The sequence below is a fragment of the Leptosomus discolor genome, chromosome 16, assembly GCF_034619465.1.
Source record: "Leptosomus discolor isolate bLepDis1 chromosome 16, bLepDis1.hap2, whole genome shotgun sequence".
NCBI classification, from domain to species: domain Eukaryota; kingdom Metazoa; phylum Chordata; class Aves; order Leptosomiformes; family Leptosomidae; genus Leptosomus; species Leptosomus discolor.
In genome coordinates, this window is record NC_141406.1 from 8,715,206 (window position 1) to 8,735,388 (window position 20,183).

Below are 20,183 nucleotides of genomic sequence, written 5' to 3' on the forward strand. Positions count from 1 at the left end.
GAAACAGTGTGCACCCTGGATGGAAAATGACTTAGTGCATCACCTTTAGCTCAGATCAGCAGTAACCCAGACCAGTGTTTTCCTGGGGGGTGGGAAGGGTGATACATTCATCAATGAATGTTGGATAACGAGCTGATGAGCATCACAGAAAAAAAAAAAAAAAATAAATCACATGAATAGGTAATCAAACATGTTAATGTAATTTAGCAGTTCCAGTCCAGCAAGAGCCACAGCAACAATATACATTAATCATCAATAATGCTCAGCAGTTTGACGAAGGCTGGGGATTGAATGAGGCACAGGAATTAACTCTGCTTTCCCTCCCTCCAGGAAGCTCTGCCGAACTCACAGAGATGTCACACCTCCAGAGCAACATGACAGCGTTAGCTTTCTCGCCCTTTCCTCCCATACTCCAAACCCAGCACGCTATTTATGAGCACCAAATACGTGCTACACCACCCTGTTCTCCTCAGCTTCTTTGAGACTCTTCCTCATCTCGGGTGATTTAAACAGTGGGTGAGAAAAGGAAGGAGGAGGTGTAAGACACTCATCTTCGTGACAAATGACTATTTGCAGAACAAAGTGTTATTACAGCCGCATTTAACATCTAAGCATATTCAATACACCATGATGCTCCCGAGCTGACTAACCACAGAGCTTGAGGTTAAGCTAACTCGAAATATCAGAAACTCTTTCCTACTAGCCCCAACCCTTTTCAGAAGGAGGTCACTCCATTTTCAGTCTATGTACAGAAATCGCAATGGGTCCTGAAGCTTGGGAAAACAACCCACTGTTCTACATCCAGGGTGCCTCTCAGCAGCTCAGACATTCAGAGAAATAAGCAACTCCAAAAATGAACCCAGAAAACAGAAAAACAGCTCCGCTAAGGCTAATGAAAGACAGACTGAAAGTTCAAAGGGTGACTCTCCAAAAACTAGAAGAATGACTTAGGACAACACAAGGAAGCGTAACTGGAATTAAGAGGTTTTATCTTACATCTACCTCTTACTTCATCTAAGTGAATTATACACCCAACCACAGAGGAATCCTTTAAAGAGGTGACGGGGTCCTCTCCCCCACCAGCACTGTCTCCAGCTGTGGTGGGGATTCCCTTCCACAAACCACTGGGTTAGTCTTGGACACGACCTTTAAAAAAAGGCAATGACCGGAGTTGGAGGCAACTATACACTTTCAAAGGGGCAAAAGGCCACTCTGGCTACACTAAAATACATCATAGCTTTAAACATTTTCGTATTCCTTGACACACCCCTGATGACTGAGAGAGGTTTTGTCGATTCCCATCATAGAGCAGTAGTTTCAAGTCAGAACTTTTCCCTGCACACATGCATTGAGAACAGCCCCAAATCCTGGCTAATCTTTGGCCAAAGGACCTATGACTATGTGAAATGCCCCTTTTCCCCTTCTGCTTGGTTGTAGCAGGAGCTAAATGTGTTTGAATGCTTTTTATACATCATTGGAGTAATGGGCTGGAAAGGACAGACTGGCTTTTGCAACCCTCTCCCCATAACCTGAGGTACAGAAGAACCAAATGTTCAGAAGCAAATAGTAATCTGGATGCTTTGTCAAAAGGAGTGAAGTATTAATCTAATTTTCTAAACAAAGCAGACAACCTGGCACTCAAATCAGCTTACCACTTTGCACCTCTCTACAAGGATTAGCAGAATGCCATAATTATAATGCCCAATTTGATTTATTAGAGGAGGCTGCGTAGAAAAGATGACAATTCAGTAGCATTGTAGAGAGAAGGGATGAGAGTATAAGGAATGCTTCAAATCGAACACTAATTTCTAAGCAACATCTCAATATAATTAGCATTAATTACAGTAAGCTTTCCAAATTAGGTATAAACCTATGTTTAATAACCCTGAGATGTAAATATCACCCCCAAATTCCAGGAAACTTAATATTACAGCCAATTTGTCTAGACAGCTTGGCAGGAAATGCCAGAATTCTAGGTGTGAACTTTGTGGTTATTAAAAAAAGGAAAAATTATCGAACTTGTCTATTTCATTTGCATAATTAGTTTGCATTAAGAATAGCCTAGTTTATCTAGCTTAGATTTTGCTGCTACTTTCATCAACCTTACAGACCTGAAAACTTGTCTGGTTTTCACAACTATATCAGCTAGGATAATAAAAGGTATTTAAAAAAACTCCTTTTTCAATAAAAGATGAATTCTAAGCGTGACTTGTTTAAAGAGGCACAGTGTATCAATGAGTCACTCACCACAGGTTTTATTTTATACTCTTTGTGCAAGCTCCTCGCTCTTTTTGGAGTTTCTTACTTATACTTACAGGAAAAAAAGATTAAACAATAGAAGATTAATTCAGGTTTTCACGAATGTGGCAGCAAATACCCTATTTAATCACTGATGGCAGCCTAATACTACCCAGTAGAAACAGACAACATCCTCATTTTTCAGAGCTGAAATACAAATAATCTAAATGTTTGGTAAACTAGGGTCGCAGCATGTAATTACAGAAACTGGAGTTTGGCCAGCGTAACAAAACCTTTTACCCCAAAGATTTCTATGGCAGTGTCATGAAATCCCTAGGAGCCACAACTACTTGAAACTTAGTTTCAAACTTCACCTAGAAGATGTCACTAGGAACAACCCTTCCCTTCTCTGCAGTGGGCAAGGAACCGGCTCACCCCAGCTCCAGAGAGAGGGGACCTCCCTGCTGCCCCACAGAGCGCCGCCTCACACATCCACCACCAAATACTGAAATGCACCAAAATACCTGCAATGTAATTTTAGACCTGAAGGAATTCTAACCCGTATAAAGGCAGTATTTACCCAAGCCAGGCTTTCACTTTAGAGAGACTTGGGTAGCAATCGAGACCTAATGACCTCCTGTGGTGCTCCTCGTTTCCATACTCAACTGCACCACTCTCAGTTGCATCAACACGAGCGTTGGTAAGGTCACTCCTGGGACCAGAGTGGAAAGTGAGCCAGTTTTATGCATACTTTGCAAGGGTCGCTGGACTGGCGTTTGGAGCCTTTTCATGTAAATAAAAAAACCTGACACAACAGCAGCTTTACAAAGGCAGAAGAGCTGATGAAGCACAATGCCACAATCCTCGCACAAGCGGCAGGCAGGAATACCATCCAGCACTACCGCTTCTAAACATTTCATATCAAAGCCAGGGACTTCTGGTGATATACATGCCTTAGCATTTTGTGGGTTTGGATGCCAAGAAAAGGACCCTAGCTGCTCAAACTTTCATTGAAACTAAAATGTGCATCTATTCACCCATAATAAAAAGTCATTTTAATTTGCACAGAGTGAATATTTGTGCACAAACTCATTGCACCTGTAACCAGAAGGGGAACTGAAACCCTATCACTCAACTACTAACAAAAACAAACAAGAAACTTGATGTATTTTAACTACATATAGACTGACTAGCCTAAAACCAAAACATTTGGTATCACTTTGGGGAGTTAAAAGAAAACAAACCTGGCAAATATTTTACTAGGAGTGCGTGGTTACATGATTTGCAACCTAAATATTTGTAAACAGAAAAGTACTAACATCTTTACATAAGTTATTTGTACTGACTTGTTCCAACTATTTTTTTTAAATCTAAAGGAAGAAGTTAGTGAGAACAATTAGCCACCAGAAGAGTGGGGCCATGAGCAAACCATTAGAACGTCTAACCTAAAATGTGATAAACCCTTATGAATGAACGTGCTACAATACAATCACAAAGATTGCTTGTGGTGATGAAGTTATGCAGGGGGTTACAGTAGATAACATTAATGTTCAAGTCCTAAAATATTTAAAGTCTGAAAAAACACTTCCTATAACTGGACAATTCACTCTTCTGGCACATATACGGAATTAGTTTCACAGGACAGAAGGTGTGCTTGGGTTAAACAGCTCTTTTTCCCTGCATCATGGAGAATAAAAAAATAGTTTTTCATCGTAGTGTACTTCTTCGCTTAGAACAAATGCTAGAGAGTCAAATACACTGGTCTTCCCACTGGCTGCCATTTGGCACCAGTTAATGGACAACTGGGAAAGTGTTTGTTCATAGATGTAGGCTGCTGTGCCATGTGGATTTCAAACTGATGAATGAGCACTGAGTCACCAACAAATCTCCCTGCTGAGCAGCAGTTAAGTGATAAATAGACTGCACGTCATAGTGCCTCCTCTTTGTCACCTCCCGGCTCTGCGCACACTGCGGTTCAGACAGGAGCCTGCCCAATCATCCCCTCCAGCATGACAACTCTTAATTCATTAATGCTCTACCACATTTTAGAAGAGCATGGCGGAAAGACTCCCCAGAGCACAACTTCCTCCAAAATGACCTTCCAAGTCTAAAATACTTGAATATTCTCTCCGTCTCAAGATACTGTTTTGGGGGCACACGAACTTCGTTCACGGGATGGGCATATTCATGTTTGCAACTTCCAGGTGCACATTAACAAGCACATCTTCCCCAAAGAAGGCTATGATCCAACTAATGGTTTCTATCTGTGTCTAAGACTGTAAGAGCCACAAACCTACAGTGTGAATCACCCTACTGTCTCAAAGTTGCAAGGGAGATCTGCTCCTTCCTTCCTACATTACCAAGTACACCTGGTCTTCCATTTTAGCTTATGAAACTTGCCCACAACACAGGATTTGTGCACTTGGGCAGAAGTCTTATAAAAGACACTGTTTTCACCAGCACAAGTCACCAGAGAAGCCAGTTACATTAACGACCCCAACCTACCAGCAGGACAACATTTCACAGGGGCCAAAGCCACAACACGGTCGCTTCAGATGAGAAATAATCTCCCTACCTGCTTGGATAGCTTCAAGGGGAGTTTCTTCTTCATCCGTTCTTTGCCTCTTTCTGCCTCTCTCTCAGAGCTCCCAGCATCATTGTTATGGCCATTTTCACTCGGCTCAGCAGACACACAGTTTTCAGATTCTCTAGGTTTCTTTCCTGGATGCCTCTCCCACTTCTCCTTCCGCTCCTGAGGCTTTAGTGACATGTCCTTCTGTAAAGGAGAAAAAAAATTTTGTAAGTTCTTTCAGTTCTCTGAGACTACTTTTAAGCATTAAGCAGTATAAATATTGAATAAAAACACAAACAAGGCGGCATGTTCTTTCCAGAGATGACTTAAGATGAATAATTAGGCACGCACAATGCAAACAGTAATTTTAGATTAGATTAGGATGAATGCTCTCCAGGCTATGTGTTTGATTAATTTCAGAGATGCTGGAACTGGTTATGAAAATGAGTTTGCTTCAGATTAATTCAGGAACCACACGTCAACAACACATGAACAAATCGGCATCCTGAAGGAAAGCCTTTAACTGCTCAACTGAAAAGAGGTGGGTTTAATTTTGTTTTGTTTCTGATCTCAGAAAGCAACATATCAGACCCCCCTTAGGCCTGACAGTCTCTGAGTCACAGTAGCATTCATATGGAGAAACGCACTTCTAAAGCCTACACTGCGCTCAATAAGCCACCGAAGATCAATGGGATCTAAACACATAACAGAGGTTGAACACTTCTAAGCGCTAAGTGTCTGCCCTGAATCAGGACTATAACATACAATCTAAGCGCAGTTTAAAAGCGGGTATGTCATGTCATAACGATTAACATAGGAAGTGAGATCAGAGAAGGGAATTACTACTGCTATCCCTGGCATCTCTGAGGACTGAAAGCTGAACTCTTGGTGACAACGTATCAACCTCTCCCCCTACACACACCACAGAAAAAGAGTTTAAGAAATAACACGCCAAATCATTATGACATTAGTTCACTACGGCTAGATAAATTTTTCCCCAATGCCTTTTATTAACTGCTCAAGGGTGAAAACTAAACTCTTTTTGGAAGGTTTTGCAGAATCTCTATCCCAATTAATTTTTTACATGAGGTAAAAATACCAGATCAGGAGAGACCTTAAAAGCACTGTTTATCATGCCAAAATTTGACACCTTCAGCCACATTATTTTTTCTAAACATCTCATTCCCCCTTTTCTAAATGCCTTGCTTCTGACTCAAGCAATTACATCATGGATATTTGTGTCCTATGTAAATGGAGCTCGCAGTACAACTTGCTCAAGTCAACGCACACACCTTGAGCACTGCAAAAGAACTCATGAAAATCATTAGCTCTCTAGCCTCTCAAAAACTAAAGCCCAACAAAAAAAAAAAAAAGAAAATTAGGAATTGAGATGAAATGCCCTGCTGATTGCTCGAGATGACTTCCTCCCCCTCTCGTTTAACCGGCGATTTTGACTGCCTCAGTGTGCAACATGCTGATTCCACTCCAAGTCACTCACTGCTCAGTTACCCTTCCCTGTGAAGTGAGACGATGCACTGACACTTTAGGGTCACAGAGACACAGAAATTTGAATCACGATGATAAAATACATACAGTTGTTTCCTATTCCAACCCAGGTCCAAAGATAATTAGCCAGCACCCAATCTCTATACCCCTTGTGCAGGGGTCCTGTGTGGCTAGCAAGCTTCTCTTAAAGCACCCATATAGACAGCAAGTTGCAAAACCCCCAAAGATACAACCCTCACTCCAAAACTAAAATAAGTAGCACTGTCTGAGAGGTGCAGAACACACCAGAATACAGCTCAGCTTGCCAATTCCATAACTAGTGAAAGAGCAAGGAAAATGATTGTCTGGCATTATTCTCCATGAATGATAAAACGAGGAATACAAATTAGTGTTTAGTTGCTCACTTCGATTTTTAGTTTTAATATAACACTCTAAAGCAGCAGTTCGATGCCACTTAAAGAAGGTCACATTGTCCTATTTACTGGGAAGCTGCTGAGATAGAAATCAAAATGTTAAGTTTTAGTAACTCATCAGAAACTAGTGCAATGGAAATGACATCTGTTAACTGAAACTCAGCAAAATATTAGAAACAGAAGTCACCAAAAATGTGCACTTCTTCATAAAGCCACATGCAGCTGCAAAGAGACAGCAGATGCATGGAAGATGCTGCAGGAGGTGACACAGGCCCCTGATAAGGGAGAAAGAAGGCTGTGGCAGGGGAATGCCACCACCTGAAAGCACCAGCAAATAATGCACTCCTGGCTGAGCGTGTAATACTCACTTTTAACTACGCTTTCAAAGGCAGTAAACGGCCATTTTGGTTTAAATTCTATCTGGCTTCACATGGGGATTGGGCCTCTGTTAATGCCTTGGGGAAAGTCTTCCCTCAGTACCCGCAGCACACTCACTGCAGGTTTTAGATGATTCACTTCACCACATAACTAGTCTGGAAATCTGTATTTTTCCCCTTACTGAATCCTACAAAATTTCCTACTTAGAAATTTAGCTTTTTATCCCCATTTTGTTTGGAGATTTAAGGGTTGTCTGATCGCTGAGCTACTACCAAAATTAATTCAGGGAATGCAGTCATAGCTGGATCAAAGCCAAGGAAATAATGCATTCACTTGTAGTGCCACTTGCATCCAAGAATCTCAAGCACTTTCCAAACAGCCGTGAATTAAGACCCAAGCCTTGGTAGCCAAGGCTGCTGCTTGCCTCTGGCAGGAGAAAGGCGGAGTGAGGCAACCTCAGCTCTGCAGCACGTCTGGGGCAGCCGTGGGCAAGAAGCCAAATTTGTCGGCCCCATGACAAGAAAAATCTATTACACAGTCCCATTCCTTCCCACTTCAGCAGAGGATGCAGCTCACACGACTTTGCTTTTTCTGGGAACATGGGACACTGAACACACCTTCTCCTTTCTGACAGAGGGTGACAGCAGGGCTGTTCTCTGTGCTGCTAAAAGCAGACCTCTTTGCAGCCTCAGGCTGAGAGCAGGAGGGGGCTAATGGGGTTTCTGTTCTTACTTCCTTTGTTTCCTTTCTATTTATTCTACTAAAAGAGCCTTCCAGCAATTGCTCTTTTACTGAAGTTTATGACCTCCAAGTTGGGGACCTCACTTAGCACAAGAGCTTACTATTTTTGGATGTGCATCTGTGCTTGTGCACAGGCAATTGCTGGAAAATTTAAGCACATACAGAATGTATGGTACATCACTACAGTGAACTATGTTTATTGATGCACCTTGGCTTCAATGCAGAAATCCCAGCCTGCAGATGAGACTGGCCTTCCGACAAACTGCTCCACTGGAGCCTTCCCTCCAGACAAGCCCAGGCCAGTAGTTATTTCTGCCCTTTGCACACCACATAAAGCCTAGAGATTCACACAGCAACAGCATCTGAAGTCAGGCCCTGAAGTCAAAAGGTCTCCATAACTAGCCTTGGGGTTTCTGCCCAACCCAGGAGTCAGCAGATCTGGCTACTTTGCTGTTAGGGCCAGCAAACCACCTCCTCCAGGGAAGGACGGTAGATCCAGGCCCATTCTTTCTTCTCAGTTCCAGGAAGGAGATTGCCAAATCTTGTTCCAGAATACACAAAACTATTTTGTTCCTCACTACTCACAGCTTCCAGGGCTGTCTCCTACCTGTCCTCACATAAGAATCTCTCTCACACCTTCCAGGGCAGACTACAGCCTCTCCATCTGCAGCCCCTCGTCTGTCGGGGCTGCAGACAGAGAGCAGATGGTTCTAATTGGCTGCATGGTTACAGATAAGGAAGAATTAGGCCTTTCTTTAGAGCCTCTTTCCTGGCAGTTACTCCATGAAACATACAGATTCCATCCCCCTGTTTGCTTATTTGGATGTACAGATACCAAAGGACGCTTCAGCTCTACCTGAAATACCTTGCACACCAGTAGCTGTGAAGATCCACTGGCAAAGACTGCAGCACAGGCTGGCAACCCAAGCGTGTAACCTAGACTCTGCAACAGATTTTGAGAACCCGTAATAAAAATCTCTGTGAATCTTTTTTCATTGCTATTTGGCCCAAGCTAGTTAAAGCTATGTAATTGCACCTCTGCTTGTGGTAGAGCTGGCGACACCCTTAATCACTTGGAACACTCCTTCATGAAAAGCCATTTTTCTGTCACCAAGGCACAGCTGCGATCTCCAAAGACACTCAAGGTGCACACGGCTGAGTTTATAAATAAAGCTGTGAATAACGTGGGTGCACGGTCCTTGGCTCTGGAATGAGACTCTTCTTACCCCTGAAATGCCACAGCAAGAGACTTCTGCACAGTGGGCTCCACATTGCTGGTTTGAGCAGCAATCAGCTCTAGAGAACCCTGGTGCAAGCTCACATCCACAGCCATCCGCTGGCTGGAGTTACCACTGCATGTTTGCTCAGCCCAGCTCAAGCTCTGCCTTAATCCTCTGAGTTTACACAGCTCTCAGAAAGCACGTACGGGGAGGTTGGTGTTGTAAATACCTTTCATACACAGGGAACACTTAAAGAACCTGAAAAAAAAGTGCAAAAATGATAGCTAGATGATTAACCTCAAGCATGCTGCTAGGGTGCAGAGGACAAAAATAACACCCAAAGCTGATAAAATAACTACCATCAGCCCTCAAGTACCAGTTCAAAATGCAGCCCTGGTGCAAAATCAAGTCCATTACAATCCCGCATCCCCAGGGCCCATTGGACACTGCAAGGCTCAGACAAGCAGCCAAGGACTGGTTACACTCCACTCCTGCCAGCCTGCCTCTGCTGACTTTAGAAGATTATATGGGCTGATTTCCCAGAAGGGAAACAGCCTCCAGCTTCTCTCTCCACAACTCTTCACTGCAGCACTTACTCCTTAAGTTGGAGAATGTGAAACAACCCCCTGAACATCAAACAGAAGGATCCACACAAAGGAAATAAAAAAACCCCATTGCTGTCTCTAAAACTGACCCCGCTTGTCCCTCTTTCTGCCTCCAGCTTCTCTCAGCAAAACTGCAATGGAAAAGCCCCTGAGGATCTGAGCACCATCTATCCTTGTATCAACTCTATCATGCAATTAGCAGTAGCATTGTCAAATGTGTTTGTTTAATAGTTCAGGGAGGGATCCTGTCTCAGAGAGGAACTGAAACAGATTTATTTTCAATTAGGTTACTTTTAAAATACTCCTATTGACCTGTTACCAAGTTTATAGAACAGCAACATAGAAACAAATGCTGACTTAATATTCTCATGCTTTCTAAGTAGACAAAGCACATTACAAATACAGACAGGACCACTGCTAAGGTAAATCTACTGTCCATTCAGTTGCATAAAGGTGACACAGGAGATGGTAATTCAAATGGAAAGATAATATTGGAGACATACATGAGAAACATATGAAAAGTTAACTTTAAGGCAAGAATAGAAGATGGGTCCATAGAGAGAGAAACCACTGCAAGAACAGGAGCCAGCACAAGAAAAGACAAGTAGCCAACAGGCAAATGAAACAAGGTGAATAATAGAGAGGGGAAAAAAGGGAGAAAAAAGGAATGGGATAAGATGTAACCCAACCAGAGGGTATCAGATAGGACTACACCAAGGTGACTGAATTGGAACTCAACGTGGGGAACAGGCAGCAAATGCAAGTGGAGATTTTAAAAGTGAGCAGGAGCACACTTTAACAGTGGGAGAGGAGGAGAAGTTTGAGCGCTCTGCTCTGGAGAGCTGTGGGGTGGAAGGAGCACACAGTGAGGGCAGCAAAGGGGAAGGAGCTGCGGAGCTAGGACTGGCCCAGAGCTCGGCACAGCAGCTCCTCGCTGGCAGCAGGCCAGCCCGGCTTCACTCTCACCAGAGCGCAGGGCGCTTTGGGAGGCAGTTGGCTGGCATCTCCAGCCGGCAGGCTGCAGTTTTCGTGGATGGGGAAGTTCTCGCTTTTCCTGTAACGTAACACACACTTGTTTGTTTTACTTTCCTGCCCTCTCTTCTCCCCCACTGCGAACTTCACTAAAAACATAACTCAAGCCCATAGCTTTTCAGCCAAAGCCACTAAAGCTTTTTTAAAAGGCAAAAAAGAAAAAAAAAAAAAAAAAGAGCCTAGCTTCGAAGTGACTCTCTTGCTTTGACCCTACATTCAAGCAATGCAATCAATATCAATTAAAATGATTGCAAATGAAATCCTTGCTTGTTTAACCTTAGACTGCAACTCTCCTTTCGTAGCTGACATATTCCAGATGAGTTTGGGTCTTGCTTTTTAAAATGCATCACGTTTGCTCTGACCCTGTCACACGTTTAGCTCAAGAGTAAGATGACTTTTTGACAAGACAGCTTTGGAAATGTTAAGACATTTGAAGCTGCCACTGGTTTGCAGGTTTATGATACATGATTTAACTTAAAAATAAAAGTGGATGAACCAGGAAACTCACTGTAATTGAAACAGTGAAATTTATTACCAGAGGCTGCGTTTCTGTCACCTGTGAAGAGCTAAAGAGCAAGCTGCGGTACTCTGCTAAATGCCTACTTGTTATGTCTCCCAAGAATTAAGACCTTCACTGCTAGGACCTCGAAGACACTGTACCAAGTAGAGTCGCCTGGGACAAATGTTACCTCATCACAATGCAGCCAAAAATTACAAAAGGGAAGGTCAGTATCGCTCTACTTGTAAATTTGTTTCAATCCACCATGATTTTACAAGGCTTTGATTGCTCTCTTTGCTTGCACGAGACTTGAATAAATAATGATAAAGTGCTGAGCAGTAATTGTTTTTAAAAGCTGGGGAGAAGGGGCTGGTACTGTTGTTCTTCTCAATTACTTGAGAAAAAAACCCCAGTCCTCTCCCTCCATGGTACTACCAAGTACCTGTAATCAGAGTACTTAATAGTCATTTAGGGGACAATAAAAGTAAGAACGTATACAGTAAATACCTTCTCTTTAGTAAGAGGTCAGAGAAATCTGCACTAATGTGAGCATATGGTTGTCCATATTTTTGGTATAGACCCTTCTCCACCATCACCCATTGGGGAGATGGGTACACAAAATGTACTGTTTTAAGCCGCGCTCTGCAAGCTCAACAGGAAGCCAGCGTGGCTTTCTCCCTCTCCTCCAATTTCCTCTTCAGAGCCTGCGTGTGCCTCACTGCAGGAACAACACCCGTCTTCCTCGCTACCTACCAACAGACATACTGTACAGCTATTAAAACTCCCACAGGTGCTTGCTGTCCATCAGAAAGGAAATGATCCCATTTCAAGCCATCAGTATTTCCTCCAGTGATGGCAGTAAATGCCCGACGAGTGCTCACAGAATTACTGTCAGCGGAAAGTGTGTCAGAGAGCAAGGGAGCTTAAATGATTGAAGGGAAGCTGGGGCACCATTTTCAGGTAGATGAAATGAGGCATATTGCAAGCCCAGCCTGCCCAGCTTTTACAGGCTGCAGGAGTGCTGAAAGGCGCTACTGTTCGTACACTACAAGGCCAACCTGCCCAGCTTTCACAGCAGATAAAAGTACATTTTGGCTGAAGCTGCTTTCAGCCAGGACCGGGAGCTCAGCCTGCTCAGTTTATGTAGTGTATGAAGGAGTTTGAAAAGAGCTTGTGCTTATCTGACAGCACCTACTTCAGCTTATTTAAGCAGCATCGCCGCACCGCTGGGTATGAATGCTGAGCACAGAGCGTGTCCCTCCTGCAAACTCCCATCATCTCGGTGAGCTCCCTCCTATGAGGGAACAAATAGGATGGCAACAGCACCGCGTGCTGCCCTCACGCTGCCCAACGTTTCACAAGTGACAGACTGTGCGTAACACCTCCATTTTAAAGAATGTAATTTTGGGGACATCCATCTCCAAACTTCCAAAGGGATCCAGCAAGTAAGTGGCATAGTCAGGCACACACTCTAGGTCCAGTATTTTGGAAAGACATTCCTCAAGTGTGCCAATATTCAATGACACTGCTGGGCCCACGCTGCTGATAGGCAGCAATCACAAGCTTGTTTACAGAGCAGCCTTTAAACACTTAATCTGACCCAATTCCCCTTCTCCCCAGATTATTTAAACAAGCACTCATACCGAATTCAAACAGCTCCCATCAAGTGAGAGAATTAGGACCTGAAGAAGCAGCTCCTTGCTTGAGGCAGATGTGGCCGTTTCATCACTCATTTCCAATCTTGCCAGGAAGGCAACACAACCTCCAGTCTCCAGCTGCACCAGCTGGCCCCCAGCTGCCAAAGGAAAAGGCATGAGGGTCCTACCAGCACAAACTGGTACAGCAGCTGGATGCTTTCACCTTTACCAATTGTCAGCTAAACGACTCAGAAAAAACAGGACTGTTCAGTAAAAGATGCCTCTGGCCTATTTGTCACTATGGAGAGGAATGCTTAGAAATACTGGCTGTCTCTTTAAAATTAATAATAAAAGGTGAAGACACAACTGTTTCGACCTCTGATGAGAGGAGGATGTCATGCTTCCATAAGCTAGACTCTGGAAACAGAGTTGAATCAACCTGAGGCTGGGCAGATGGACTGGGCATACGGCTCATTTACCAAAGGCAGGGGCCTAAATTGGTCTCCGCCATCTATACTGCTGCATTTAAAGTTCTGATCTTCATAGTGCAAAGCATATAGCAGCCACATCATGACTGTACCGATTACCATGTGAATAGCTTCATACTTGAAACTTAAAAGATACAGCTATCACCTTAGGTAGCTTGGTCACAAATTCAAGAACTTCAGACAAGATTTGTTAAGTAATTCAAAGCTTCAACTCACTAAATACAAACACAAAGTGTTAATTTATTTTCTAGGATTCCTGATTCAACCACACGTGTTGTCTCCACTCATTTTATGGCACGTACTTTTAAAACATAGCCATGAAAAATGTGCTGCTCTTAAAGCACCTATGGAATGAAAGCTCCAGACAAATCTCCCATGTGGTGACAGCCTCAAACACATTCACTCTACAAGCAGCTGCGGACGTTTTGAGACTCCAGCCTATGCACTTTTATTACCACCCTCTCAGGAAGGGTGCCATTCCCAAAGATGCTGCAGAACACAGGTAAGAATGTCCTTCAGCAACAGCACAGCTGTCCGCAAGCTTAGCTACAACTGCAGTTTGACACAGCTTGCACAAAGCCAATGAACACTGCGCTGAAGGAGATTAACACTTGCAAATTCACTTCTGCCAACAATACTGTAGGGGTGAGAGAATCCAGAAGAAAAAACAGCCATATCCTGATCCCTGGTGCTGCGTGATAAATTAATTTATGTTTAAACACTATGAAACTAGAGGCATTTTTTACCAACTCTGCAGTTGCCCTCAGTGGTAGGCAACAATTTTCAGTTCAGCTGTCATGAGGTCTAGAATGTGTATTAAATAATTAGTCCTCTGGTAGTTTCTTTTGGCTAGGAAACAAACGAGAAGAAATACAAACGATCCAACAACAAGAAATATGTCGAAGCCAGCCATCTCCACAAACAGCTGCCCATAGCATATGACTTCAACCTAAGGGGAACTCTGAGTGAGGTGACTTCTAGCAGGAGAGAAATGCCTTTCTAAATATCTAAATGTCACACACACTAATGAAAACTCCAGGACAGTGCATCTGTGCCACCCTCGTCACTCCTGCTCCTCCTCAAACATGCTGCTGGAGAAATGTATTGTACAACAGAGGTCTACAGCTGTCAGTCTCGCCAGCAGCTATGTTCTCCCACGTCGAGTGGCTTAGCACACCATGTGCTCGCGAGCAGCTCATCTATAACTGGTTTGCTAGAACAAACAACAAGCAACGAAATGTTTCCATATATCCTTAGGGCTTCCTAGAATAGTTCCAAATATTCTGGTATCTGTGTCAGGAACAAAACATTCATTTATATCCTAGGCAATCACTGAGAAAGGGGAAACACACGCTATAGTAGCAAGCAATTTCGATGTATTCTGTTACAAAACATTTTCAGACAGAGAGCTCAAAGGTCATTAATAGATTTTCATATGTTTACAGACAGCAGCAATTTCAAGCTCTGTAATTTTAAAACTGCATGTCAGTCTCTCAACTTCCAGCTGTTATTTCAACATTAGAAAATGAACACAATGCAAAGGTTACACAATCACTTGAACCAGCTTATCCTGTAGATCCAGTCATACAGATCATTATTAAATTCTAATTACATATATATTATTTTACAACTCTTATTAGAACAGCAGGGCAAATCCTCTTTTATAAAGAGATCAACAGTTTAGAAAAAGAGGCCAGAAAGGTTATTCTTTTAACGTGACAGAGAGTTGCTCCTCTCTTTCCCTCCATCACCTAAACCACTGCTGATTGATGAGTCTCAGAAACAAAGCTGCACCTTGTTACCACACCAGTTGGTGCACATACAGCTATCAGCCCGTATTTTGCTTAAGTGCTTTATAGATCCCTAATATATAGACATTGATGCCTACTTAAAATAACCATCTTTGATCAGAGGGGAAAAAAAAAAAAACCAAAAGGCATTTATTGGTAACCTGGTGTACTGTCTGAATACGCTTCTGTTTTTCCTTTATACAAATACCTTGACACCAAGAAGACACCCTGCAAAACTTTGAGATTTCTCCTAAGGAGCCTATTGTTATCAAACCTAAAACTTCACAAGACATCAGGCTTCCATATCATAGATTTTATTTTATTTTATTTTTGGATCAGAAGAAATTGTAATCACCCGATCTGACCCTTTTATCATGCAGCCAAATGAAAAAAAAAAAAATCACCTGTGAAGTGGTCTTAGAGAAATTTTGGAAGTGCACTAGCAAACTACTCCATTACCAAATAAGAAAAACAGCAAATTATGTTTTGCTCTTGCCTCTCATTTTTCTCTCTCTATTCCCAGGCAGTGCAAAGTGTTACCCACTCTGGTTTATTCTGCCCAAATCCAGCTGTCAGTCACACAGCATGTAACCTCAATGGGAATTGAAGAATCTCATCCCCAAGATTCAGCTTTGAAGCAGGACAGACCAGCAACGTCCCTTTGTGCGAGCGAGGTCTCCTGCAGTGACAGCAACGCTACCCTGGCAAAGTGATGTCTCTCTAATCCCCAGCGCATCCTTAGCCAGCAATGAATTTCACACTAGGAAATTCCATGCTTTGACATTAAATAATTCCAGCTGGGATTTTCAAAGGATAAGAGATAGCAGTCCAATCCCATCACATTCCAATAGGAAGCCCTTAAGGTTTGGTTTATTTTCTTTTGAAAAAGGAAACCCATATTTCATTCTCATTTCCATCCCAGTTTCCTCTGGGAGATGAAACCAAAAGCAAGAAACAGAGGGAAAAAGCGGTGCTAATGGGAAGACAGACTTTTACGAGGCTGACAAATGACACCACCGATTCTTGGGTACATCAGTTTGCAACATGTGATACAAGAGGGAACAGTTAAATCAGCACATTCATTAATGCTCCTGAGAGAAAGGAGGATCTGTACTTTTGCCTGGTTAGTCTCACTTGCCACTAAGGAACAAGTAACCAAGCAAACACTCCACCAGGACGGTAGACAAATCCCAAGAGTGAACAAAACCAGCACGCTGTAGAGAGGAGAACATGTGCAGAATCAAAATGATGAGATCCACTTATCCAAGCATGTCAAATTAGGCCGCAGGCAGGCAGAGCTGACAGGACAATAACCCACTGCAGAGAAAGACCTCAGCAGAGCAGGTGCCGTCAATCACTCCTCCTTGCTGTCTCACCACATCCAGAGTGAGTGGTACAAGTTTTCATTGGCTTTGCCACTCTCCTTCCATTATGTTTAGAGGATTTGAGTTTTCCCCCCATCCAAGTGGCACTAAGCTGGGCCTCCTCAACCCATGCTAAATTATGAGTTTCTCTTAATGCTTAGTTTCCAGATTCAGAAACCTCTATCTTCACAGACCTGCACTTCACAAACCTGAAAACGGAGGCAGGCTGGTTTGTAGGACCTGTTCCTGTCTGGAACAAGGCTTTACCAGTCACAGACTAGAGAAAGGGGCTTTCATGCAAAGTTTTCCATTTGCTGCTAGCCCTCAACTTTGAAATGCAACAGAGAATTCAAACACGATACAGAGCAGCAACTTTCATCACTCCTAACCCACTTAAATTAGTTAAGAGCCCTTGTACATCTCACAATTCCTGTCTAGAGGGCTTAACTTTGCTTCGCATTTACTGTTCACAGCACCTTGTCAATGGTAAACATCACAGAGTGAGAAATACAGATGCAGCACACAGTATTTGTTTGTTCAAATGGGTATAACCCTTTGGCAAGAACCAAAAAATCCAGTCAACATGAGAAGGGTTAAGACAGAGCAGATGCAACTAGACTCTGGAGAACAGCCTGCGTGGAAGCAGGGTTTCTTGTGATTACTTCTGTCTTGTAGCTCTTAATAAGCCACATCACAGCTGACATCTCCACCAGCTATCTGCTTCCTTATGTAGATAACCAGAAACAGAAAAGCTGACACGGCAATTATGTTACACACAGACGCTACCTAACAACTCTCAGTGCTACAACAGCACGAGCGATGAAGAACAAGCACATCCTGAATGCTCATCCAGGCTCTGACATCAATTCTCAGCGCCACCATAGGCGAGGTACCTGGTTTAAAAACTGTTTTCAAAAGCGCTCGCGAAAGCAGGTAAGAGTTGCAGCACACCTCTCTCAAAGGTGTCACAACGCAAAGGGCTTTCACGATGCAAACGAGCTGTCAAAGCGTTTCACAGCCGCTGCTCACTAACAACGCTCTGATCCCCATCACAGCCGCAGCCCAGGAGGCTCCGGGTGCCCGTCCCCTCCCACGGCACCTCGCACCTCTCCCCAGCCGCCACTGCGAAGCCCCCGGCGGGGACGCTCGGCGGCAGGCGGGCTCCCCCCCGCCACCTCCTCCTCCTCCTCCTCCTCCTCCTTGGGAGGCTGTTGCCAAGCGACAGGGCCGCCGGCTCCGCAAACCCGCCCCGGTCCCCAACACGGCACCCAACGGGCCACTGCGTCCCTCTCGCAGCCCTTGAACATATTGCTTTTACGTGTAAAGCCGCTCTGGTCAAGGAATTCGGGGAGCCCTACTGATGGTGAGAGCTGCAGATCAAAAGATAACATCAAGGAGGTTACATTTCAAAAAGCAGATAAAAGGGCAGAAGGGGAAATTTCACGTATCGGACCAGAACTGCTCACTAAAGCAGAAAGAGGTTTAAGACACAGGAGTTTCCAGGTATTTGTTTCCAGCGAAGGATATGGATTTCCCAAGGTCCCCACCACGACCGAGCGAAACTGTAAGCGTCGGTTCTCGGGTTTCGGCAGGATCTGCAAAAGCAGGTGACCGAGAGACCAGCACCCTTTCTGCAATGCCAGAAGCAAATGTCTTCTCAAACCTTACAGATACAGACTGACAATACAATGGCTTTGAAAACCAGAAAGACCAGTTTACACACCCACAGAAGGGGGCAACCTGGGGACTGCAGGGCCACGGTAATTAAGGCATGCTTAACAGCAGTTCATCCCCCGTCTCTCTCCACACATTACTCTGTTACTGATACAGATGAGGTTTGTGGCTTTCACATCCCATTAGGGAAAGCCTTCCTCCACCAAAAAAAAAAGAAAATTAAAAAAGCATGCTGAGAATTTGAGGAAAAGTTCTTTCATCGTTTATAAATATCATCATCATTTGGCTTTTATCAGGCTTTTTCATTAGCGATTCTTAAAGCACAACACAAAGGGAATCAGCATTTTGGGCTCTATTTTACAGAATGAGAAATGCACAAATACAAAGCAACTTGCCCAAATAAACCATCTCTGGCAAATCTAGGAGGAGAACCTACATCTCCCAGCTCCTAGATCATACTGTGCTCCAGCAGAACCAATAGTCAAATGACACTGAAGTCTCCTTCTGACACTAGAAAGGATTTCGAGTTGCTGGTAGAGAGCAGATTTTTCTAGGACACACAGTAAATGCAAACACAGATATTAGTTACAGAGCAGGCAACAGGTGGGATCTGTACAGCTTCAACCTTATATCCTTTTAAGTGTCTTGGATAAAATCAGCTTGAGAATAGTGAGGACAACATGATCAATATATTAAGTCAAGCTGTTTGTTACCGAAAGAGGAGAACTGGCAGCTCTTCTTGGCTTCTGAAATATGACACATAACCTGGCCTTTCTAATGTGCTACTTTGGATGGCACCCAAATCCAGCACCATCTGGCTAGCATGGGCACATGTATACAAAGAGGACAGAAGAGACTCATGGCTGACAGATAAAGTGACATATCAGTGCAGCAACACAGACTTTAAATCTCTTCAGAGTTTGCAAAGCCAGCTGAGCACGCTGGAAACATGAGGCCAGTTAAGTGACTTCAGGGCAATATGAGGGCTGAGACTTTCTCATACACATGAGAATGGGGCAAACGTTTGTTTTGCTTGTAGAAACCATGGCCAATGGTACAAAAAAAGCCCACAAAATGCTTTTCCTGGTGTAGATTCGAAGCAGAGGGTATCACATTTCCTCCCTTGCCCCAGAGCTAATCCCTAAATTTGAAAGCTTGATTTTTCCACCTCTGTTTTTCCATTCACTCTTGCATGACGCTCTCCTGGCATCACATGGCAGTCAAAACCAACATGTTATTCCATGGCTTAGAACTTCTTAAAGCTTGGCCTCTCAGCAACAACACAGGCCACTCCTTTCTTCCCTCTGGCTACCAGGATGCAATGCACAGATTCTTCTAGATTCAGTTTCTAACATTTAAGGGATGATTTGGCAGTAAGGAAATGACAATATTTAGGTAACAGCATGAATAGCAATCTGGCCAAGAGAACAAGTGGGATGTCTCATAATCACATCTAACATCCAATTCTGCATTCACCTACATGGTTTTAAGCAGCTGTTATCGCCACTGAGATAAGGAGAGTTGCAACAGTGGAGAAGCAAGAACAATCATGAACTCAATTTATGTCAATTCAAAAAAAAAGAAAAAACAAAAAACCCCCACCAAACCTAGGAATTACTGAGGAATTCAATAAAATGGCAATTACAGTTTAAGAAAACATGGATCAACCTACCCACCTTATCTTCTTCCTGAAGGTTATCATCCCAACACCAGGAGACACAAGAGAACATAGGCTAGCCTGATACTATCACACTGTGGATCCAACAGGAGAGTTCATTGAAACGAGCAATTCTCTGATACACCAAAAACCCAGCTGTGTTGAGGGATTAAAATGGACTTAAAAATCATAGCTGTCATTTGGGAGGAAACTATCCCCAAAAATGTGATCAGAGGTTCACAAATCATCCTGGTTTAGATTTCAAGGCATCAAGCTTGAAAATCTAAACAATTCCCTTATTAAATAAGTTCAAAGGGATTTCTTAACTGTCTACACCACCAGGTCCTCCTATTGATTTGGGCCTCATAG

The 20,183-nt window shown here is 43.4% G+C and overlaps 1 protein-coding gene across 1 annotated transcript in view; it reads right to left on the reverse strand.

The window, feature by feature from the left end:
• The window catches only part of FBRSL1 (fibrosin like 1), a 549,235-nt gene that overhangs the window by 394,736 nt on the left and 134,316 nt on the right, over positions 1–20,183 (reverse strand). Inside the window, exon 2 of the mRNA XM_086473976.1 lies at positions 4,814–5,014. Coding sequence (XP_086330102.1) covers positions 4,814–5,014 — 201 coding nt within the window. The remainder of the gene's footprint in view (positions 1–4,813; positions 5,015–20,183) is intronic.